The following is a 24,829-nucleotide window of genomic DNA, read 5'->3' as shown; positions in this document are numbered from 1 at the left end:
AAATGTTGGGACAAGGACGCCTGGGTGGCTCAGTGGTTGAATGTCTGCCTTTGGCTCAGGTCGTGATCCCGGGGTCCTGGGATGGAGTCCTGCATAGGCCTGCCTGCCAGGAGTCTGCTTCTCCCTCTGCCTGTGTCTTTGCCTCTCTTTTTTGTCTCTCTCATGAATAAATAAATAAAATCTTTAAAGAAAAAGAAGAAAGAACTGTTGGGACAAAAACTGTTGTTTTCCAGATAGAATATTGTAGAAGACATTGTGGTTGATTCTTTACTAACCATTTCACTCTAGATAATTGTCTAAGCCAAGGTTTTTCAATCTCAGGCCTACTGACATCTTGGATGAGATAGTTCATTGTTGTGAGAGCTGTGCCCTGTATACTGTAGGATGCTTAGCATCATCCCTGTCCTCTACCCACTAGCCTACTGCAGGGCCCAAAATGTCTTTGGATATTGTCAAATGATCCCTGTGGGACAACATCTTCTCTAGTTGGAAACAATCAGTCTAAGTTAACATGATAATTGTATTCCACTTGTCAGTGGTTGGTTGAAAAATGGGCAAGTGGAACAATTCTATTCCATAAAATATGAGAAGTCTTCTAGGAGATTCTGGAAACATTTCCTTTTCCTAAAGAAAAGCCTGGAGGAAGAGGTAGCTTTACTTCTTTTGCTGCAGATTGCAATGTCTAGATAGGACACTTGGAATTCCAATAGCCATTGTGTGACCATGTGTGTGTGTGTGGGGGGGCATTCTGAGAGAAAAATTGATACTGAAAATAAAGGAGTAGAAAAACTTGTCTCCTCGATGACATTGTTGAGGCACTTAATTAACTGGATCTCACTACATCTTTGGATTTCTTGTTGTGTAAAGAGAAAATCTTCCTTATTGATTAAGCTAAGTTTTACTCGGATTTTCTGTTGTTTGCAGCTCAAATTATCCCAGCCAATGAAGATTTTAATATGGATATATATGACTCTGAGAGTGTCTAGATGTTCTTTTGTGATCACAAAGGAAGATTCTACCTAAGACTTGAGAAAATACAGAGGATGCAGAGCTGAAAGGAGAGAAGAAATGTATTTCAGTGACAATGGTTCAGACATTTGAGACAATACATTTTCCTTGCTTGGTTTAGTCCATTAGAGTTGGGTTTTCTGTCCCTTGCAATAAAAAATGATCTAACTGATACAGATGGAAGAAGAATAGAGCCTTCAGCATCAGAAAGTCACCTCATAGTAAACAAGAGATATGAGTACTTAGGATAGCAGTCCACCCAAATTAATCTGAACCTTTTGGCTGCGTATATACCAGCAAGTAAAATGGAATAAGGTACTTCCCAACCTCTCCAGCTCACCTTTCCCAAGTATAAAAAAATTCCTGCGCAAATATTAATAAAATTAAGCAAAGTATGGCCCTCGAATATGGACAACTTCTCACAATTTCATATTCCACTGACTCCTCATAGATTTTGCCTGTATGCTCCATGTAGGTATTTGATTAAATTGAATGATGTTGGATCCATAAAAGGAAGAAGTTAAAAGTAAACTTAGATACATTCTATCTGACTTTTTTTCATTTTTGCACAGGAGGAGACTGAGGGTCAGGGAGGGGGGATGATGACCAAGGTCGCACAGTTCCTGAGTGGCAGAGCCAGAACCAGAAGCCACATGTCCTGACTGCTCTACCCCTATTCATCCTCCATCACTTCACCTACCAGATATTAGGTCTCATTTTCCGAAATGGTCTTTGCAGAGACTAGGGACTTGGCTGGGCTTTCTCAAAGTGCTAGAAACTACTCTCCCACCATCCAAATATTCTCAGTCAGTGGCACCCTAAGCACATGTACTTTAGAATCTGGAGCAGCTGTGTCAGCAGCCCTTTTGGAGGGTCAGAGGGAACTGTTGCTGACAGAAAGGACCTGGCAGGCAGCAGGGAAACCCTGGGGCGGCCTGGCCCTTCACCCTCTGCTGGGATAAAAGGCCAGTCTGGTGAAGCTGGTCCAACTGCTTGCCCTCCTTCAGGCTGAGCCAGAGCCAGCTGGATGCTGGAGGGTGGAAAAACTGGAGACAGCAGAGTGGGAGAACGGGCCCTCCCAGTGGCAGGAGGCACAGAATCTTTTGTGCCACCAAAAATTCAATCCAAGTTTAAAGCTGACACAGGTGGAGTGGGCGGGCCTCTGTGATTTGATGGGTTCTCTGAGGTTCTGGCTGCCTAAAAATATCTCCTCTACCCACCTGCCTATGACACCCTCCCTTCTTATCGGGCCTGCAATTCCTGCCATTAGAGTCTCGAAGGTTTTAGATGACAAAGGATGGAGCATGTTTCCCAGCAGGTCACCGTTAAAGCAGGTTTCCTGGGAGTGGAAGGGAGGCCCTTGTGTCTGCTCCTTTTAGCACAAAGAGCTAATACTGCCAGGAGCTCGGAGAAGATGAGACTGGCCTACTTTATAATTTTGGCTCCTACTGAGACACCAGTCACTCAATTCATTCATGCCCATATGACCAGAGCTTTGAAGAAATTAGGCAGCAGGCTTTAACAAAAATAAGGTGAAGATGCTGACAAGCAAAGTATCATATTCCGCCTCTCATTCCTATTTAGGTTTCTTCCCCTGTGGGAATCTGGGTCCAGGTTGGGGAACTTTTCCATGTGCTGGCTGCAGCCGGCTATCAGAATGTTTCCCGAGTTCTGCAGGGTGCTCCAATTACTGTTGTTCTTGTTTTCCCCTGAATCCTTTCTCATTTCCTCTTGCTATCACTTCCCTTTGGCCAATCCCAGAAGGAAATTTAAAATCCTGGCATGCTCCTGAGAAGTAGAAGGAGAAAATGGTGGAGGGTAGGAAGGGGCAGTGGGAGAGATTCATAATCCTGTTGATTGATTTTGTTCACCCCATTCCAACAGGTGTGAGCCTCCACTCTGTTCTGTCAGAGGCTGGGGCGAGGGAGAAAGATGGACAAGGAGGGTCAAAGGGAACGGTTGCTGACAGAAAGGGCCTGGCAGGCAGCAGAGTGATTAATGGTCTTGGGCTTGGGGAACAGGCAATGGCCAGAGGAGGGGAGGATAGCGTTGACAGGGTTGGGAGTTGTGCTAAGAATTTATAAGCTCTGGTGTGAAGGGGAAGCTTTCTGAATATTTAAGAAGATGCTTGGTGTCGAGCTGATTGGTTGGAATCGGGGTGGGTGCTTGGGTTTTGGTCAGATAATTCATGCACTCATTTACAAGGTGCACATGGATAAGACTGGAGAACCCAGTTGAAGGCGCAGATTAATGTCAGACCATTCTGCAGATTGTTTTATCTGGGCCAGACACACCCCCGGTGGCAGGGGGTGGGGGAGGAGGGGGGCTGGGGAATGGCTTGCCCTTGAAGCAGATGGACACTCCTGTTGTCAGTTGTCCTGGCAAGACTTTAATCAGTTGTTAGCTATAAGACTATGAGGAGGAGGAACCTCCATTGGGAAGAAAAAAGCATTATTTGTGCTCCTCAGAGTATACCTTCAGCTGGTACCTCAAGACCAAGAACAGCCCCAGGATATTTCTGGTGTGAGTCAATGGCCTTTTGTCAACAGAGGCCAGCCAGGAGCCACACAAGGAAATGCATTTAAAGGATAAGCCTAAAAAAAATAAAAAATAAAAAATAAAATAAAGGATAAGCCTGAAAGGGGCCCATAGTTTTTAATGATTCTCAGTTTTCACAATTTCCTTTCATTAATCCCAGACTTATAGAAAGTTCTCCTTAAGATATAGAACCTGATTCCAATGTTGCTGTCGTGGCTGAGGGAAGCAGCTGACACCCGTTTGGGACCCAGCCTCAGAGCAGTGAGCCGTGTCCCCTTCCTTGAGGCCTGAGAAGTAGAAACAGTGGCAGTCGCAGGACCCCAGTCCCCAGTAGGAATGCCATGGAAGTCCGTCGCTGAGGCAGTGGCTTGCGGGTAAAGCAGAATGAAATAACCTCTTGGACCTGTTCCTGAGCAGTGGGTAAGGCAATACTCTGGGAAGCCCTCAGAGTGGTCTGAGAGGGTGAGGGTCTCAGCTCAGGACACTGTAATTTGAGGCACTTTCTTTTATAGCATCAAACACATCCTGAGGGGCTGGGCATTGTGTCAGGTTCTAGGGATATAGGGATGAATTGGACATGAACCCTCCCCTCAGGGTGCTTCCTGATGAAGTGACTTTACCCCATCAGTCCAGGTGTCTGGAAACAGAGGGCCCTGGGTAAAAAAAAAAAAGGCACTCTGAATCTCAGGCTCACTCATTTTCCTTTGTATTGTCCACGTTGCCAGGCCCGTGGCTGAAGTTTAGGAACTACCGGTTAGGACTTCTGGAAAAAAAAAAAAAAAAAAGGTTGGAAAGTATCTGGCTCACCCCTCTGATTTTAGGGACTTAGGAACATCTAAATGGTAGGATCTGGAGGGAAGGAGGATCTGATAGGATCCGGTGTCCAGACCTGTCCCTTAGAAAAGGGACACTTTCTGCAAGTTGATATCAGAGCCTCACCCTGGAAATGAGGTTAGCCTTGTGGCCAAGCGTGCAGTCTCAGACAGAAGGACTCAGATTCTAAATAGCCCTGTTATTGAAACTCTCAAAGCCTCATTTCCTTGTCTATAAAATGGGGCAATAACAGCAGCTACTCACAGGGAGTCCATTGGGGATTAAATGAAAAAAATCTGTGTCAGAAACTTAGCACTGTGTATGGTACATTAAAAATGCCCCATGGATTTTAATTATTGAAGAAAAGCTTTTTTTTTTTTTTTTTTAAATACACTCAAGTTGGGATTGATTTGCCTTTTTTTCCTGCCTCAAAGTACGTGTCAACGATAAACCTTGCTACTTTTAATATCATCAGTCATTACCAACTGATGAAAATACCCTTGCTCCTGACTCTTATTTCCCTACCACTCTAGTGCTTTTACCTGCATCTCACAGCTGCTGTAAGGATACTGCAGGTAAGAGGTAATGTTCCGGTTATCTACTCTTGCATAACAAACTACTCTACAATGAATGTAGTGGCTTAAGCAACAACTGTACACATTATATCTCATGGGTTTATGGGGCCAGAACTTGGTCAGGGCTTGGCTGGGCGGTTCTTTTGCTCCATTTAGTGTTGACAGAGTTACTTGGTGATACTGAGTTTGCCCTGGGGCCAATGGGTAGAATTCTGGGCTCTGCTAGGATGGTCAAGTGCTTGCACATAACCTCTCCGGCAAGGTGGCTTTTAAGATAGTCAGACTTCTTACCTGGAGACTGGGAATTTTATGAGCCAGCGCAACAAGGGTATAACCTTGCTTCAGAACTCCCAGGACATCAATTCTACCATCAATTCTGTTGGTCAATCAAGTCACTAAAGCCAGATTCAAAAGAAGATGAATTAGACTCCACTACTCAGAGGTAAGGGTGGTGAAGGATTTGTAGCCATATCAATCTACCAGAGGTAAGGAGAGCATACACATCAGCACTTTTAATGTAAAAATAGAAACCACATGGAGAAAAAAATAAAAGGAAATATACGTGATTGTTTGTCTCCCCCATACATAGGGAAATTCTAAGCATAAGAGGAAGGAATCCAGTGACACAAATTTTGATAGAGTTCAAACTTTTGTATTTCAAAAGCATTATAAATAAGACAGAAAATAAAATTCAGGCCGTGAAAAGAATAGCTACAACATAGAATAGGTTAATTTTTCTAAGGTAGAAAATTAATACAAATAAATAAGAACAAATAAATCCAATAGAAAAGTAGACAAATCGAATCAATTGACAATTTCCCCAAACAAGAAATGCACACGACCAATAAATACACAGAAATACTTCAATTTCATTCCAAAAATAGAAACTAAAACCATTATAGGATGTTTTATAATCTCGTTGACTTTGGCTGACCATAAGTATGCTGCTGGATACTGGCAAAGATGTTGGGGAGACAGAAATTCTTAACAAACTTTCTGGAAATCAACTTGATAAAATATATCAAAAGCTTTTAAAATGTCATATTCTTTGAACCACTAATTCTGTTTCCAGCAATTTATCCTAAGGAAATAATTATCAGTGTGCACAAAGACTTCAAAACAAAGATATTCACTGCAAAACAAAATAACAAAAAATTGGAAGAAATCTAACAATAAGAGGTTGCTTAAATAAATTATGATATGTTTGCATAGTGTAATACAATGCCGCCATTGAAAACAAGGTAAAATGTGCTATTGACATGAGGACATTTTCAAAATACATTGTTAAAGGAAAAACATGCAGTATCGTTCCATTTTTGCATGAAAAAAATATATTTACATAGAAAACAACATTGGTACCAGAAAAAGGTCATTGTTTCCACTATAGCCAATTGAAGGTGCAAATCTACTATTTCCATATGACAAGCATGGGTTGAACTGTGTTTCCTCAAAAGATACTGAAATCCTAGCCTCCAGTATCTGTGAATGTGACCTTCTTTTGGAAATAGAATCTTTCTAGATGACCAAGTTAAGTTGAGGTCACTAAGGCAGACCCTAGTCCAATAGGACTGTGTCCTTATGGAAAGGGGAAACTTGGATACAAACATGTACCCACAAGGGGAGCACCATGAGAGGATGAAGCAGAGACTGTGGTGATACAGCAGAAGTCAAGGAATCCCAAAGATCCCAGGAAACCATGTGAAGTTAGGATAGAGGCATGGTACAAACCCTCCATGCAGGCCCTCGGAAGGGACTGGCCCAACTATCATCTTGATCTTGGACTTCTGGCCTGCAGAACTATGAGACAAGGAATTTCTATTGGTTACTCCCTTAGTTTACGGTGCTTTGTTATGACTGCCCTGGCAAACGAATACTGATTTGTGACCCTGTCTACCAGATAAAGCTCCCTGGAGTCAGCTGGCGGTCTTCTGGGAACTTGGAATTGGGACAATGAAAGATGGAGCCAGTGAGGCTGAAAAATCATAGAGGCTGCGGAGCAGATATGAGGACCACATGTCAACTAATGAGTGAGCAAAGGAAAGTGGTCTTCGGAGACAGAAGATCTAAGCAAGTGGACAGATGAAGCAGAGATGCCCTGGGAGGGAGGTTGCCAGGCCCCTTAGAGCCAGAGAGAGCAGTTTTGGTGTCTGTTGAGATTTAGTTCCCTTCAGGCCCAGAGATATTTTGAGCCCTATAGGTTTCTCCGGAGTCCATGGCAGCCTTTGATAAATATTCCTGTATTGGAGTCAGCTGAAGTGGATTTCCACTGCTTATAACACAGAGGGCGTTGAAGAGAAGAGTCAGGACAGATCCATAATAAATGTTAGCACTGGGTATTTCCATATGATGGTTCTTATTTCATTCTTAAGGCTTATTATAGTCTCTAATTTTTCTATGAGGAACCCCTAATAATGTGTTTCATTTTTAAATTAACTAGATTAATTCATTTATTCATTCACATAATATACAGTTGTTGAAAAGCTTCTAGACCCAAAGGATGCAAGGAACAAACCCACAAAAATCCTTATCCTTCTGGAGCTAAAGATAAGGAAGATGGTTAAATAAAATATAAATGACGATAAGGGTTATGGAAAAAACAGAGCAGGGGAGGGAGAGGGAATTGTCAGGCCAGGGAAAGATTTTTAATTTTAAATACAGTGATCAGGGAAGGTTTCACAGAGAAGGTGAGTTTTGAAGCAAGCCGTGAAAGAGGTCAGGGAGCAAGTCACTGTGCGTCTGGGAGAAGAGGGATTCCAGGGGGAAAATCCACAAAGGCAAAGTATCTGAGGCAGCAGCTTGCCAGGAGGCTGCTCAGCACAGACATCTCTTCACGTGGGGTGACTGGAGTGTCCTTGGGACACAGAAACTGGCCTCCCACCTCTGCAACCCCAGTGAGTGACCCAGGACAGGCAAGGTGAAAGCCTCAATGCCTTCTCTGACCTGGCCTGAGAAGTCACGTTCCACACCCAGTATTTTGCAATATTGTGCTGGTGACACAGATCAGCCCTGTTTGATAAAGGAGGAGAATAAACAGGAAGGGGAGTACCCAGCAGCCCTTTGGAGGCTGGCTACCACAGCTATTCTATTTAAATGATAATTTCTAACATATGCAAAGACAGATGATTTGCCAAGTTCAACCCAAAACTCTTTACAGGGTTTATCTAAATATAACTAAATTGAAGAAGCTAGTGATTCTCCAGCTGTAACTTCCAAGGGACCTAATCTGTGGTAGTCGATCCTCGATCTGCTAATCTCTTCCTGGTTGTCACTTGTCCCCAGAATGAAAGAATCTTTAACACAGTCTTTCTTTGTGCTTGGGCACAAAGAAATGGAATTTGGGGGAAGGATATGACTAGGAGTCGCTTTTCATCTCTCACACCCCAAACTCCCCATCTCTTAGTTCAAAATGCCAAGTCCCTGTGAAAGGGGATCTGAGGGGCTTGAACTGGGTCAGGTGTGCCCTGGCCCTACCTAGAACAATCACTTGTTGGGGTGGGGGGAGGTGGAAGTCAGTGATCCAAGCTCCGCAACCGCAACCGAGGGCTTACCTTTGTGTCATATGAAGGAAGCTTCCAGAGAAGAGTGACACCCCAAGAAACAGTTTCTATAAAGCTCATAGACACACTGTACTCCGATCATCACTATTGAGATTTTAACCTGAGACTGATTTGCTTTTTTGTATTCTTGCACGCACGTTTGTTGGTATTCTGACATGAAATTACTTCATTTTTCAGTATTTCAATATTCAATTTTGTTATTTCATTATTCAATAATGAGTAATTATTTCGTTATTATACTGAGCAAAATCAACAGCAATTCTTTCATACCATCCTAGTATCTAGTTCAAATTTTCTTGATTGTTTCAAGGTGCTTTTTTTTTTTTACATCTAAACGTGTCAGTTTTCATTTTTTTTTTTTACATTTTATTTACTTTGAGTCACATTTTGCATTTAATTAATTTGACTCATGCTCTAATATTTAGTCTAGCGCAGGATGACCCCTCTAGAGGGCACTTGGGAAAAGTGTGGCCTGTCTGGGGCGTTGGCTCAGGGATCTGTAGGGCCCCTGCTCGAGGCACAGAAAGGGTGGGCATAGGTAGGGAAGTGCACAGTGCAGCTTGACCTCCTGCAATCTGTGAGACAACCCTGCATGTGCCGCACCCGCACGCTCCACACAACTTTCCCATGTCCCATCACGGAGTTACAGAGCCAATCTTTAAAATGTTAATGCTGTTTTTTTTGTTGTTGTTGTTGTTGTTAATGCTGTTTTACATGTACTCCAAAGGCATTTTTAAAATGTTTTTTCGTAGGTGCCCAGTACACACTAAAGCTGGGACTGCTAGGCAAATTACAGGAAGAATGGACTTTATTTGCTCAGTGCTTTACCAGGAGTTGTCCACTGTTTTTGCAAAGTCACATCACTGATGGCAATGCTGCCTGTGATAACTGAGTCTCCAACATGCTGCCTGTATTAGCCTCCCCGCGTAGCTGTCCGGTTCCAGTGATTTTATTAGGAATTAGTGTCTGTTTTATCGTCTTCTGGTACTGGCATCTCTGTAAGTGTCTGCTGGCCCCTTGTTAGGCCCAAACCAGACCCAGAAGTCTCCAGCTGCATTTCCCTTAGGGTCACTGTCCTGACATCCAGGCAAGGAGGGGATCTGGACAAGAGGTGAGCATGCATTTCCTGAGCTCGCTGACATTCAGGGGGCCAAGGACTGCCCCTGTGGGTCACAACAGAAGGAGAACCAATGGGGGCTTAACTGGGAAGAAACATTTTGTTGCCTCACTCCTGCCCCCCTGCCACCACTGCAGCTGCCCCCCATCATTATTACCTACCTTCAGAATTAAACTCCTAACGCACTGGCTCCAGAGTTAACTTACATTTCCCAGGTGCCTCCACCACGCCATCCTTGTGCCAGGCATCCCATGAGCATGGATGCAGGCCTTACTGTTCCCATTTTGCAGGTGAGGAAAACCAAGACCCGGCTTCCACAGTGTGGAAAAGACCTTGAGAAATCCTCCTAGAGCCATCCCCTGCTTTCAGAAGGGCTAGGCGGGCCTTTCTCAAGTTCAGGCAGAGATAGGCCCTCTCTCTGTTCATTCTCTTTGTCTCTTTTTATGTCTGTGCAGGCTTAGAGCAAAAGAGGGGCCAGGAGGAGTGCTGGCCAGATGGCAGGGTAATAAATGACTCTGATTTAATAATCTGTCGCTCTCCTCTTAATTAAAAGGCTTTTCCCTAAATGACTTGCTGATCACCCAAGAGCATACACTGGTTGGGTGAGGTCTGGGGGGGGCCAGGGAAGATCTAGACAGAGAGAAGTAGCTGGATAAAGAGGCGCCAGACGGAAAGAAGAAATCCACCGTACACGTGCTGGGGGGCCGGCTAGAGGGGCTCCTCCCTCTTCAGGTCTCAAACATCTTTGATCTAATCACAGAGCAGTGAGGAACCAATTCCTCTTTGGGGTCTGGACTGCTCTAGAAGCTGACTTAGCCATAGGGCTTTTGAATTTCTAAGGTCAAGCATTTTATCTAACACAGACCTTGGCACTCAGCTTCCCCAAAGCCCTGTCTGGCCTTGGGGTGTGGTTGGAGGGCCTACGGGCCATTTGGCAAATGTAGTGTCACTTTTACCCCTTGATATAAAGGGGCAGTGGCAGGAGGAGTGTTGGGGGAGCCCATCGTTCCAGGTGCTGTCAAGATCCGCAGTTGCAATCAGATGACACTAATAAGCCCCCTATTTCATCTGTGCGATTATTATGTATAAGTCCCTATGACTAAAATCTGCTTTACAGCAATTATCATTCAGCAGCAGACTTTCAAAGCCTCATATGTAATTAGAACATGGTATTGATAAAGTGTTAAAGATTTAGACTTTGAGTTTGTTCATGAGGGATGCGTTTAGTTAATATTGATACTACCCTCCCCCCAATTTAAATTGTAGTGGAGGGACTGAGATGTCAAAATGAAATCAAAGCCCACGTATCACCCCCCACCAAGGCACCCCCAGACCTCCCTTACTGCTTCAGATTTTTTCTGAGGACCCCAAAGATCATGTCAGCCCAGAAACTAGCCTGCAACTCTCTCTTTTAAACATATTTCATTTAGGGACGCCTGGGTGGCTCAGTGGTTGAGCGCCTGCCTTCGGCCCAGGGCGCGACCCTGGAGTCCCAGGATCAAGTCCCACATTGGGCTCCCTGTATGGAGCCTACTTTTGCCTCTGCCTGTGTCTCTGTCTATCTCTCACTCTGTGTCTCTCGTGAATAAATAAATAAAATCTTTAAAAAAAAAATCAAACATATTTCATTTAATTACCAAATTTTCCTCAGCGCTTGTGATTCCATTAGATTGGATCATCCTTATGACTACCATTTTTCCCCTTTATTTCTGGAGGTCAAACCCCTGCTTATTCTTCAAAGGCCAGATCAGATAGCACTGCATCGGCTTAGCCTTCTTTTTTTTTTTTTTTTTTTTTTTAATTTTTTTATTTATTTATGATAGTCACAGAGAGAGAGAGAGAGGCAGAGACACAGGCAGAGGGAGAAGCAGGCTCCATGCACTGGGAGCCCAATGTGGGATTTGATCCCGGGACTCCAGGATCGCGCCCTGGGCCAAAGGCAGGCGCTAAACCGCTGCGCCACCCAGGGATCCCCGGCTTAGCCTTCTTGGTTCTACACGGGCTCTGCTGCCCCCGGGGCTCTAGTGGACAAACAGCTCCTAGCCAGTCCCTGTAGCAATTTGTTCTTTTTCTATTGCACTTTGGACACAAGTCTTTTCTCTTCTCCTGGACTCTAAGCTCCTTGAGACAACATTTTTCTCTTTGGGGTTTGTATTCCACCCATGGACCACAGCATCTGGCACACAAATAATACAAAGTTGCAGAGACGTCTTGTTTCAGTTCATCCACCTGCTATTGTGTTATCAGTACCACACTGTTTCCACTATTGTAGCTTTGTTGGGTATTTTCAGGAGTAACAATGGAATCATAACTCACCCCCATTGATCATTTACTATGTTCCAGGCACTGGGCTAAGGGCTTTACATGATCTCTGTTAATGGTGACAGGAAGTCTCCGGGGTTGGTACAATGATTTTTTTTTTTTTAAGATTTTATTTATTTATTTATGAGAGACACAGAGAGAGGCAGGCAGAGACATAGGCAGAGGGAGAAGCAGGCTCCATGCAGGGAGCCTGATGTGGGACACGATCCTGGGTCTCCAGGATCACACCCTGGGCTGAAGGCAGATGCTCAACCGCTGAGCCACCCAGGCATCCCGGTACAATGATTTCCATTTCACAGAGGGCAAAACCAAACTGCAAAGAAATTAACTCGCTTCGAAACAACTGCAACAAGCAAAGTGCAGAACCGCGTATAGCCACCACTTTCATAAAAGGAAGGAGGGATAAACATGTTTTTACTTAAATGTGTGTAAAATATACCCAGACAAATATGCAAGAAACTGCTGACGTGGATTGCTGGTTGGGAAGGGAATGGGGTGGTCATGAGACAGAAATGGGGGCAGAGGCAGAGTCCAGTTTTGGAGGCACTGAAGTCCAGACAATCTGGGGGGGGGGGGACAGGGAAGGTTTTAAAGAGAAAATAGGGATCCCTGGGTGGCTCAGCGGTTAAGCACCTGCCTTCAGCCTAGTGCATGATCCTGGAGACCTAGGATCAAGTCCCATGTCGGGCTCCTTCCATGGAGCCTCGCTTCTCCCTCTGCCTGTGTCTCTGCCTCTCTCTCTCTGTGTCTCTCATGAATAAATAAATAAAATCTTAAAAAGAAGAGAGAGAAAGAAAATAATGCAAGATCATGAACACAGAATTAGGTGCAGGCCCTAAGAAGGGGCCTATGCAAACCAGAGTCCCCGAAGTTTACGTTAAATCTGCCTCCGGCCAGAAGAAAACATTTCCCTGTATGTACTCTTGCAGGTGTATGGAGTTTTTTTTTTTAATTTTTATTTATTTATGATAGTCACACACACAGAGAGAGAGAGAGATGCAGAGACATAGGCAGAGGGAGAGGGAGAAGCAGGCTCCATGCAGGTAGCCCGACGTGGGATTTGATCCCGGGTCTCCAGGATCGCGCCCTGGGCCAAAGGCAGGCACCAAACCGCTGCGCCACCCAGGGATCCCACAGGTGTATGGAGTTTGAATCATGTGACTGCTGACTATTCAAAAGTATATAGTTATTTTAATTAATATTTTAAAATGCCATCTCTCCAACTGACAGCCCGAAACGGGCCTTCTAAATTTTTTCCAAAAGCAAATAACTGTTTCGTTTATTTACAAGCAGAGAAGGATGTGCTTGCAGCAAGCTGGAGGGGGCGCGGAGCAGGAGCTCCGGAGCTGTCTGTGGAATGGAAGCAGGGGTAGCAGAAGATAGGGATTCACTTTCATCAATTAGAAGCAGAGGCTTCTACCCCCGAAGGCTAAAAGCCTTGAGTGTGTAACACATACGGACGACACATCGCTTGCCGTACCAGTAGGTTAAGAAGAGAGGCCCTGATCTTTCAGAAGCTTACGAGGGAAATCGAAAATAAAAACTAGAATAATATTGAACTGATTGCTGAGAGAGAGCTGATTTCCCGAAAACAAGTGCTGGAGAACCAAGGAAGTGAGTGGATTGGATGCTAATGCTCTTTCCCAAATGGATCTGATGGGGCCGTGGTTTTCTATTACTGCGTCCAGGAGTAGGAGGTCCTTACTGTAAACTACCTAGAAAGCATTCATGCTCTTAACCACTCAATTAGGGTAATTCACCTTCATGATGAATGGCACTGCTCCTTCTCTCTGATTTCGTCTGCGTGGGTCCCCGTCTAATGCAGACACAGATGGTTCTGTTTGCAGTAGATAGCCAACCCTGCGTCCTCACCACCTGGCTGCCCGAACCTGCAGCGCGTCGCCTGCTCCATGGAAGGAATGGCTGCAAGGCCCTCGGGTCAACAGAATATAAAATACCTAGTGGCTCCTTCCATCTATCTTCCTCCTGCGGAAAAAACAAAGCTGAACTTGCAGAGAATTTGGATTGAATACTTAGGAGAATCTTTTGACAGTAAGAGCTAAAATACTGGGATAAGGGAAGGAAGGCTTTTCCCCAAATCCACAAGAACTCCACACTTTGGGCGGTTCTTTCTTTCTTTTTTAAAAAACATTTTATTTATTTATTCATGAGAGACACAGAGAGAGAGGCAGAGACATAGGCTCCCCGAAGGGAGCCTGATGTGGGACTTAATCCCAGGACCCCAGGATCAAGACCTAAACCCAAGGCAGCTGCTCAACCACTGAGTCATCAGACACCCCTGGCTGGTCCTTTAGATGCCATCTCGGCTACTATGGAGGCAGGATGCAGCCTCCAAGGCCTCTTAAATTTCACCCTATTCTTGAACTTCTTCAACAATTGGAGGACTGTCAGGCTCCCTGCATGGAGCCTGCTTCTCCCTCTGCCTATGTCTCTGCCTCTCTCTCTCTCTCTATGTCTCTCATGAATAAATAAATAAAATAAAAAAAAAGTTGGAGCACCTTGTACTTGTGCGATGTTTTAGTTGGGTCAGGAATGGATCCCCTTTCCTTTTTTCTATTGAAGCCGAGGAGGCAACAGACAACCATGTAAGCAAGACTCAAACAAATGAGAGTAGGGGGGAGGTGAGGGGAAGGGCGTGTACAGTGTTCCACTTACTCTCTCCGAGAACTGAAACCCGGGAAGCAATTCAACCCATAGCACAAACTACTGAAAATAAGCTTTTGTTCTGTGGTGTGGGCAGGCTGCATATGGGATTAGAGGCGCAGAAATAAAAAGAGGAGGATAAGAAGCAAATACATGTAACATAAGATGAAAAAGAAAGACTTAGGAAAAGACGAGCACAAACATGGAAAAGCAAAGTGTAAAAAGGGACCCAGACAGAGGGGACAGGTACCCAGAGGGGACAGGTAACAGGGCCACCAAGACCCAGCTCTCACGGACTATTATTCGCCCCCTTGTGGCCCTCAGGGACATTGCACCAGGCCCATGGCAATCCAAAGTCACATTTGCACATCGGTAGAAGCACAGGGGATGTCATCACATGAGCCATTTCCCACGGGAGGGATGAAACGACAGCAAGAGTAGAACCCTGAACAAAGTCTGGTGGCTGTCCTCTCATTGCAGGACCCATGGAGGAGCACAGTGATTAAGGAGTAGGAAGTAGGACAGCTCAGATTCCGCTTACCCTGGTGTTGCTTATATCCTCGAAGAAGCTGCTTAGCTCCTCTTTGCCCCCATTTTCCATGAATAATCATGAAAGCACATAATTGTTCCAATTCATACGCCTGCAAGGAAGCTACAGAAAAAACAACAGTCCCTAAGAGAGTTCCGTATACTACCCTGATTTTCCAAGCCAACCTCACAGCTATTGCTGTCAGTGGGAGGTGAGCAATGGAGCTCTGAGTGTGGGTGTGCTTCGGCCTCAGACATTCGGGCTCCTTGAGAAGGAGAGATGGTGCTGGAGTCTCCCTCCAGGCAGCTTTCCAACGTGAGCATCCAGCCAGGCCAGCGTCATCTCTTCTCTGGACGCCTGCCATGGCTTCTGAAAAGGCCTTCCTGTTGGCACGCTTGCCTTCCTCCAGGGCATGCTCCACTCAGAGGCGGGGAGCAATCTTCTCAAGACACTCATCGGATCACACCCTTGCCGCATGAATCCTCCAGTGGCTTCCTCCTGTTATTGGAACCAAATCCAAAGCTTCTCACCATGGCCTGTGGGACCCTGAAGGGATCTGCCCTACCCATCTCTCCAGCCCTCTGCCTCACACTGTCCTGCAGCCACAATGGCCTCCCTTCACCTCTGCAAACGGGCCCAGCTCTTTCTCTTCTGGGTGCCGTGGTGCTGGCCTTTGCCTCTGGTTCAGAACCCTCCTTGCTCTGACATCTGCAGAGCTGCTCCACTCCTCCTTTGGGCCTCAGGGTTAATGCCTGCCCCTCCCTCCAAACCCAGGCCCTCTCTAACCACTCTGAAATAGTAATAGTTCCCTGTTCAGTCTCTACTTGAACCCTTCTGGCCATTATCATTTTCTTTATTTGTTTTCTGTCTTTTGTTTTCTTACCTTTCTTTCTTTCTTTCTTTCTTTCTTTCTTTCTTTCTTTCTTTCTTTCTCTCTCTCTCTCTCTCTCTCTCTCGCCCTTCCTTCCTTCCTTCCTTCCTTCCTTCCTTCCTTCCTTCCTTCCTTCCTTTTTCTTTATCTGCCTCCCCAAATAGACTGTAAGCTTTTTGGAGAAAGGGTGACACATTCAGGTTCTTATTCACCACAGCAACCCCAGTGCCTTTGCACTGTATGTGGTCCATCATAGGTCCCTGAATTGTTGCTAAATGTATATATATATAAATATATATATATGAATGGATGGATAAATACAGGGGAATTTGGGATTTTAGAGGAACGGAGAAAGTGAAATTTTACAGGTCTAAAAAAACTGGACGAGGGTGTTGAGGGGGATGCTATTGGCAAAGGATATACAAAGCCATCCTGGGCAGAGAATGTGCCAGATTTGAGAGAGAGGCTTGTGAAATAATCACAGCCACCAAGACCAAACAGTTAGGAGAAATTAAGATGCTTGGAGAATACTCACACCAAAATATGGAATGCACAGCCTAGAAACAATCCTGGAGTTTCTGTCTTTGCCATACATTTAACTTCTGGGGGGAGAGGAGAGCCAGGGAAAGGCAGACCCAGTAGGGAGAAAAACCGAACTGTCAGACTCAGAGCAATTAAGTCCATCAGAACGGAACAACCGCTAAGGAAGGTGAATTTCTTGGCTTATAAACCTTCACATAGCTCCTCTGTGCTTGGATATGTAAATGCCTTTGCCGACTGGCAGCGCCAACAGCCTCCTTATCCACCCAAAGTCTTGCATCTGCTCCAGGATCTTATCACAGCGCTCGAGGTGTAATTAACTTCAGCGATGACATGCCCTTGAGGAGGCTGTCAGAAGCTCTCTCCCCAAAGAGCTGTCAAGGCCTCTCTGGGGGATCGTTGTAGGGTCCCACACATACCATCAGGGAAGGGCAAGCGTGCAATAATTATGTACTTAGTGTCTAGAGAGAGCCCCGAACTGGGACTGAGGTTCCCCTTCCCATCCCTGTCTCTGTCCCTGGTCTGTGACATCAGGCAAGCTCACTTCTCTGGGGGCATTTTTACAACACACAAAGGCTGATCTGGCCTCAGTGTCCTCCCCTGGGAAACTACATAGGCTCCTAAGCCTCTTCTTGCTTTCAGATTCGACGTATCGATAGATCTGTAAATCATCTATGTATCAATGTATATTTGTTTGCAGCTCAGTTAAGCCTAACTGATAACACGAGTGGACTGTCTTTATGGTTGTCAGATAAAATACAAGACACCCAGTTAAATCTGAATTTCAGATAAACAACACTTTTTTTTTTAAGTGTAAGGAGTCCTGTGCAACATTTGAGACAAATACCGAGGACCTTGGCTAAATCAATTTGACAATTTTAACTCTTTGCCTTCCATCCTCCAGATGTTGCAAACTTTTGGAGAGCCAGTAATAGATCTTACTCGCTGACAATGGTGTCTGCCGGCTTTTTGGATTGCACAGATGAAACATTCTTGGATTTTTCTTTCAGGGCAAAACAATTTTTTATTTTGATAAATAAAAGTATTTGTAACCATCATCGCTTTACTAAAGAAAACCAGGTAAATATTAAAAACTCTCAAATCATTTTATACAATTACTAATAATTAAATCATTAAATGTACTTATATTAATCATTAAAACATTTTTTTTTTTTTAACTTTACAAGATACTCATTACATTGTCCTTTTGTTTGGGTGTTTCTAAGGTGACCAGGCGAGGCTTCCAATCACTTTGGCGCTGCCCAGCTGCCCCGTGCTTGGGAGCTTCAGCTGCGTGCTCTTTGAAGGCCTAGCACTACTTTTTGACTTTTTGGTGTTAGCTGCCAGGGAGGTCAAGTTCAGCTAGAGCTCAACTGCCTCAACTATCCTCTCTTCTCCTTCCATCCCTGGGATCATGCGCTCTCCTCCAGGCCTTCAAACCTTTAAATGAGTGAATTTTCACATAAGTTGCCTCAAGAACCTCAGCAGCATGGGGGGAGGGGGAAGCCTTGCATATCGTGAGGCCTCAATATAACAATGCTGTTGGCAAAGCAGATGTGAATATTAAGCGGTATCTGATTATACTACTTTCCGAAGATGATCGATCTTTCTTTCCTCCTTTCTTTCTTTCCTTTCTCTCTTTCTTTCTTTCTTGCTAAATTCTTTTTTTTCAAAAGACTTTATTTGAGAGAGTGAGAAAGCGAGAGACAGAGCATGAGTGGAAGGAGGGGAGGCAGAGGGAGAAAGAGATTTGCTCTCAGAGCAGGGAGCCCTACACGGGGCTGAATACCAGGACCCCAGGATCATGACCTGAGCCAAAGGCAGACAGTTAACTGAATGAGCCACCCAGAACCCCACCTTTTTTTTTTTTTTTTTTTACTGAATTCTTATTTCAACTACCCATTTTTAGAATTTTTCTAGAAAGGTAATTGCAACTTCTAGTCCAATTCCAGACCGACCAATTGGGACTTGGAAGGATAAGATCCATGAATCTACAGCAAATCTAGGATCCGAGTTCCACTTGCTCATATGCCCTCTTTGGAGGTATCCAAGGGCAATATGTCATTTTCCAGGTGAGATGACTGAGCGCAACAGAATGAAGTCACTCTCATATAAATCGGGGGCAGACACGGATGAAGAGCACAGTGCCCAACTATCTTAGCAAATTAATGGACTCTGTTGGGGGACAGGCAGGGCAGGGAAAGGTGTTCATTAATTTCTGTTCATCTGTATAGTAGGAAAGTTCATGCTGGGTGTAGAGAAATGAAAGACCAAGAAGACTTACCTCAAATAACGGCAACATCAATCTGGCATCTGTTCTGGGATTTCACAGTTCACCGAGCACTTCTGTTGTCTTGCTTTGATCCTCACCACAACAAGGAGATTTAGCAAGGCCATGGTGTTGTCTGCCTTGACTTCGCAGCTGAGAAAATGGAGCCATAGTCACCGTGCTTAACTGGCCATCAAAGAGGGAGAGTGAAATTTGCACACTTTCTAGTACTTGATGTCCCTGAAGTGGGGCTAAGACAGGCCAATGTGTGTGTCAGTTAAGAAAAAATGGTTACATGTTTCTTTTTTTTTTTTTTTTTAAAGATTTTATTTATTAGAGACAGAGAGAGGCAGACGGAGAAGCAGGCTCCATGCAGGGAGCCCGACGCGGGACTCGACCCCAGGACTCCAGGATCATACCCTGGGCTGAAAACAGTGCTAAACCGCTGAGCCACCTGGGCTGCCCTGATTACATGTTTCAAAAATGATTTTGTGTTTCAAAAGTCACAGAGGTTCCATATGGGTATTCTAAGAAAATCCAAATAATTCAGGAAAATATAGATTAAAAAGGAGAGTGGGTCCCATCTACCCCGATCCTGAGCAGTTTGGTGAGTTTTGGGGTTTCCTTTTCAAACCTTTTTTCTATGAATTTACATGCATTTATAGGTAAGCCAGCCTGGCTGCCTTTTTTTTTTTTTTTTTTTTTTAATGGCTCAACCTATACAAATCGCTGTGCTTTCTTTTTCATAACATTACATCTCGGCCAGTTTTCCAAATCCTTACACAGAGATCTACCTCTTTGCCATCAGGTGAGCCATGTTTGAAAACTGAAGAGCAACATTTGTGTACACTGACGACATAGAAATACTGTATTTCCCACCAATACGTAGTAACTGAGTCAACTGTGTGAGGAAAGGGGTACTGGTGCTCGGAAATGGGGAAAACCGACTGATAATGCCAGTTTAGCAATCACTAAGCTGAAGAAAGGGGACTTCAGAATCGGAATCACAAAGAGCCTAACAAAGGAAAAAGTTAGCTAAGAGCTGTCTCAGTTTTCCCACCTATAAAATGGGGGTGCGAACAACACATGTTCCATAAGGTTACCGCGAGGATCAAATAAGATAATCCACATCAGATGGTCAGCACAACAACCGATGAGGACGATGACGATGATGATGCTAATTCTTAGTCCGGGAAGCTCAGGTAGGAGATGGGAAAATGATTTGGGGCTTCAATCCATAGGTAATCAATACCTGGAACAGATGCTCCAGGAGATGATTTTTATTAAGAGCTACCAAGTCAGTCTCGCTGTCTGGGACGCCCCCTGAAGACAGCCGGGACCGTGAGACTCCAGTTTGGGAAACCTCAACGTTCTAGGGTTTCTACAGGTGTTTGGCCAAACCTTTGGGGGAACGAAGACTACAATTCCCAGGCTGCATCACTCCAAGCCCCGCCCCGCTCACGTCGTCGCGTAGCGCCTAATTTTCGCCCGGGCTCCCGGCCCGCACTACAGGTCCCGGAAGACCTTGCAGCACGGGTCCCGTCTCCCGGCGCATCACTCCCACTTTGTGAAGCGTAACTGCGGCCGCGTTGCCCGCTGGGAAACGTAGTTCTGCGGGGGAGGGGGGCTGGCCCCTCCCCCTCCGGGCCCAGGCGCGGCAGTAAGGCGGGCGAACTGCTGGGATACCCGCTCCTCACCGCCCACCCGGAAGCGGAGCCTGGCTGGGGAGGACCCTGGAGTCGCGCCTGGGGCCCGGCGGGCCGCGCCTCGACGGGTGAGAAGGCGGACGGGACCAAATGCCCGCGTGGGAGAGGGAGTGGGTCGAGGGGAAGGGGGAATCCAAGTGCAGATGACGGGGGTGGGAGTGGGGCTTGGCGCCGCCCTGCAGCCGGGCCCGCGGGAGGTGCGCGCGCAGGATCCGGAGGGGGGCGGGGGGGGTGGTCGCGGAGGTGCGCGCGCAGGATCCGGAGCGGGGGGGGGGGGGGAGGTCGCGGGAGGTGCGCGCGCAGGATCCGCGGGGGGGGGGGGTGGTCGCGGAGGTGCGCGCGCAGGATCCGGAGCGGGGGGGGGGGGTGGAGGTCGCGGGAGGTGCGCGCGCAGGATCCGCGGGGGGGGGGGGGTGGTCGCGGAGGTGCGCGCGCAGGATCCAGAGCGGGGGGGGGGGGCGGGGGGGGAGGTGCGCGCGCAGGATCCGGAGGGGGTGGGGGGTGGTCGCGGGAGGTGCGCGCGCAGGATCCGGAGCAGCCGGGGTCGCGGCGGGGCGCGGGCACCTGCTGCCCTGGCCTCGCGGCCCCTGCCTGGCGGAGGCGGCGCACCCGGCCGTGGCCTGCAGGGTCTGGGGGTGCGGGGGCCCCGGGGCCTCCAGCAGCAAGGGCAGCTTCGAGCCCCCCCAGTGCCCGAGCGCCCCCCGCGCCCTCACTGTGCACAGCGCACGGCAGGAGGTTGGATGGAGGCTTAGTCCGAACCGAGCCGGAGACACTGGGGTCCAGCTCCTCGGTTCTAGAATACTGTGAAAAGTTGTGCGGTGTTCATAGAAAAATGTCCGGAGTAAATGAATCTGAAAAAAAAATCAGGAAACAAAACAATGTATATAATGATTTTTTTTTTTTTTGCAATAAATACACATATCCCCTAAATATGTGGCACTTATCTATGGGTATGAGTAGAAAAAAAATCACTCTAAACTACTCCAAACCCCCAACCGAGCTTCTTTTTTTTTTTTTTTTTAATTTTTATTTATTTATGACAGTCACACACAGAGAGAGAGAGAGGGGCAGAGACACAGGCAGAGGGAGAAGCAGGCTCCACGCACCGGGAGCCCGACGTGGGATTCGATCCCGGGTCTCCAGGATCTGCCCTGGGCCAAAGGCAGGCGCCAAACCGCTGCGCCACCCAGGGATCCCCCAACCGAGCTTCTTGATGGGGTGGGGAGATTACAAAATAATTGTACTTTTTTTTTTTTTTTTTTAAGATTTTTTTTTGAGAGAGCGCAGGAGAGGGGTGGGGGTTGGGGGGAGTGGCAGGGAGAGGGAGAGGGAGAAACAGTCTCCCTAGTGAGCAGAGATCCTGTTGTGGGGATTGATCCCAGGACCTGAGCCACAGGCACACGCTCAACTTCTCAACCGACTGAGCCACCCAGGGGCCCCTACATCTTTTTGTAGCATCTGAATTTGTTCAGTGAGCATGCATTACTTTTGTTGTTGTTGTTTTTTGTTTTTTGCTTATTTTTCCAAAAAAGTCACAGTTGCTCCATGGTGGTGCACTTTGGAAGGCAGGCACCAAGGCTAACTGCTTTGTGCCTTGCACCTGGCCACCAACGGATGGGTTTGCCAGGAATAATAACAGGAAGGAGTGTAAGGGGTGAATTTAGTGTGCAGTCTATGTGAGGCTAATGGTTCTTTCCTTCTTCCAGCTTGGCAGGGGTCTGTTAGCGAGTGTCACACCATGGTATGTGGCTGTTTTGGTCTATGTCCACCTGATCTCTTGTCACTTCTGGTTTAAAACGTCGTCCTACTCATTACCCGATTACCCGATAGATTAGGGTGCACTGCATAACTTCCTTGGGATCTGTTCACTTACGTTGGCTGGGGGATGAAAGGGAGAATAATACTGCAGCTAAAATACCTTTTTAGGTTTGGATCCAGTCTCCCCTTGTCTTTTGCTTTTGCGTGAGGGTCTTTGTTGTAGTATATGTAGTATATCCCTGTGGGTGTGTGTGTGTGTTTAATTATCAAAGAAACTTTAACATATCCCTTGATTGTGCAAATTGTGTATTCCCTGGAGGAAAGCTTGTTAAAATCAAGGTAGGAGCATGAAAAAAATAAATATATTTAATGTTTGTTTCAATATTGTTTTTCCTTCCTCAGCTTTTGCCAAGTTTCTGATTAAAGATTGACGTCCCTGCATAAGCATTTCCCTGTTAAAATGTCCTTGCCTCTTACAGAGGAGCAGAGGAAAAAAATTGAAGAGAACCGGCAAAAGGCTCTGGCCCGTAGAGCTGAGAAATTATTAGCAGAACAGCATCAGAGCTCAGGCTCTGGCTCCTGCATTGCCACCAACTCTTCCCAGTCCAGACAGGGCCTGCCCCCAAATCTCCCCGGGGATCCTTCTAAGCCAGTGAACCATGGTGTCATTTTCATGCAGCAGAATCTCAGTAGTTCATCTAGTGATGGCCAAAGACCTCATCATTGCCACAGTTTTCACCTGAGTGCTCCAGAGCAGACAGAGAGGACCTGGAAGAGGCAAGAAGATGGGCCCGCAGCCTGCCCGAGCCACAGCTCATCAGGTCAAATGATTCTCACGGGCATCTCTCCTCCCTTGGCGCAAAGCCCTCCGGAGGTCCCCGATCAACAACTCTTGGGTTGTGCCTTAGGTCAAGGTCATCTTCAGGCTTCCCACGAGGCCAGATCCACGCCCTTTGCTAACCCAACTCCTGAATCTTTGGCCAAAGCCAAGAGTTTCCAGAAGACACCAGCTTCTGCCTTTGGACTGCCACCCGGTGATCCCAGGTTAGAGGCCAAGGCAGTGAGGCCCTCCACGTCGGGGCAGACCATTGCTGGCGTCCACTGTGGCTCAGGGAGTGTGACACCCAGGTCGGAAGGAAGACTCTCACAGAAATTGGGGACCGCAGCCACCCATAAAGCAGTAAGCTCCCAGAGGGGAACGTGCATAAGGAGTGGGGATCGTTTCCAGGTGAAGATCGGGTACAATGAAGAGCTCATTGCGGTTTTTAAGAGCCTACCCAGCAGAAGTTATGGTAATGAGGCTTTGGTCTTGTTCTTCACATGGTCTATTCTATTTTTAGAGTCTCTTTTAATCTACCAGTTTCTCATAAATATGAGGAGAGTGCATTGGCACATTCTGTCCGTCCAGTTGTTGAAAATTTTGGTTTTAGCTCATGTTTCTTTTTGTAATAGACGTTCCTTCAAACAGCTGCCAAACTTCAGGGCTGCCACATGGCCATATGGAGAATGGATGAATATTTACTGAGAGGCCAGTCCCCCTGCCGGGTGCTTTGTTTGTGTTGTAGCACTTAAGTGTAACAACAGTTTTTTGAGATCAGTAGATGTTACTTCCATTTTAAAGGCAGCAGAACTGACTCAGTAAGGTGAGGTAACATGCTTGAGTTGGTTCCTCTGGAAAGGCAGAGCCAGGATGTGCTAGTTCTGCAGCAGCTCAGAGAGTGTGCTCCTTGTTCTGCTTTGCCTGACTACAGTGGGTCCCAGAGAACTTGGATTCTAGTCCCACCTCTGTCCTCAGCCCTCTTAGACCAGGTCATAACATCCCAGGGCCCTCAAATTCCACTATATGGAGTAAAAGCACCGTCCTCATTTGTATTTGCTATTTGTCCTCCACTGAGATTTTGTACATTTGTAGGAGTTCTCAGTCAGCTATTGTGAACTGAGCACACATTAATTCATTTTTTTTAAGAAAAAGATGTTATTTATTTATTTATTAGAGAGAGAGAGAGAGAGAGTGCGTGCGCGCATGCACGCAAGAGCATAAGGTAGGAGCAGAGGGAGAAGCAGACTCCTCTCTGAGCAGGAGCCTGATGCGGGGCTCGATCCCAGGATTCCGGGATCATGACCTGGGCCAAAGGCAGTTGCTTAACCAGCTGAGCCACTCAAGGGCCCCTCATTCATTCATTAAACAAGGGTTTACTGAATGGCTCAGTATAACCCAGAACAACAGTCATCAGCCTCATTAGGGGCAAACCAAGTACTTTTGTCTAATTTCAGATCCTGCCACCAAGACGTGGAACTTCAGCATGACGGACTATGGTGCCCTGAGTAAGTAAACGTGTCATTGCCCTGCATGCAGGGAAATAATGGTGTTGAAAAGCTCCTAGAGCAGCAGATGTGGTGCAGCTTAGGATTCAGATGGCATTTAGGGCAGTACCCCAGTTCTCTTCCTTCTCACTAATGGCCACCATATCGAGGCAACTCCTTGGGTGACAGTCTCCGTGTTTACAAAAGCTAGCACTTTTGTAACAGCCTCTGCTGGGTGGTGCTGAGCCCCTTGTCCAG

General features: G+C 46.3%; 1 protein-coding gene and 1 long non-coding RNA gene across 7 annotated transcripts in view; one reads left to right on the top strand and one right to left on the bottom strand.

Moving 5' to 3' along the window:
* Positions 1–3,654: 3,654 nt before the first annotated feature.
* Positions 3,655–20,591, bottom strand: LOC140625415 (uncharacterized). 2 transcript variants are annotated; one of them, XR_012024754.1, is made up of 7 exons: positions 20,266–20,591; positions 18,819–18,989; positions 15,136–15,621; positions 13,691–13,916; positions 5,226–5,329; positions 4,241–4,309; positions 3,655–3,913 (listed from the first exon to the last, which is right to left on the bottom strand). It is a non-coding gene; the product is annotated as an uncharacterized lncRNA (long non-coding RNA). The 2 variants fall into 2 exon arrangements; XR_012024755.1 differs by lacking the exon at positions 20,266–20,591 and adding an exon at positions 19,864–20,253.
* SMARCAL1 (SNF2 related chromatin remodeling annealing helicase 1) overlaps positions 19,754–24,829 on the top strand; it is a 60,456-nt gene continuing 55,380 nt past the window's right edge. For 2 of the 5 annotated variants that reach the window (XR_012024753.1, XM_072812678.1), the window contains exons 1-3: positions 20,340–20,577; positions 22,670–23,559; positions 24,542–24,592. Coding sequence is in view for 4 of the 5 variants with exons in the window: in XM_072812678.1 (XP_072668779.1) it covers positions 22,728–23,559; positions 24,542–24,592 (883 nt within the window). In the remaining variant the exon portion in view is untranslated. Of the gene's footprint in view, positions 20,006–20,338; positions 20,578–22,215; positions 22,251–22,669; positions 23,560–24,541; positions 24,593–24,829 lie in introns of those variants that run through there. The other 3 variants (XM_072812679.1, XM_072812680.1, XM_072812681.1) reach the window with 3 other exon arrangements.

The sequence above is a fragment of the Canis lupus genome, chromosome 36 (genome assembly GCF_048164855.1).
Source record: "Canis lupus baileyi chromosome 36, mCanLup2.hap1, whole genome shotgun sequence".
NCBI classification, from domain to species: Eukaryota; Metazoa; Chordata; class Mammalia; order Carnivora; family Canidae; genus Canis; species Canis lupus.
Note: the sequence above shows the minus strand (reverse complement) of the source record. Positions and strands in the feature narration are given on the sequence as shown.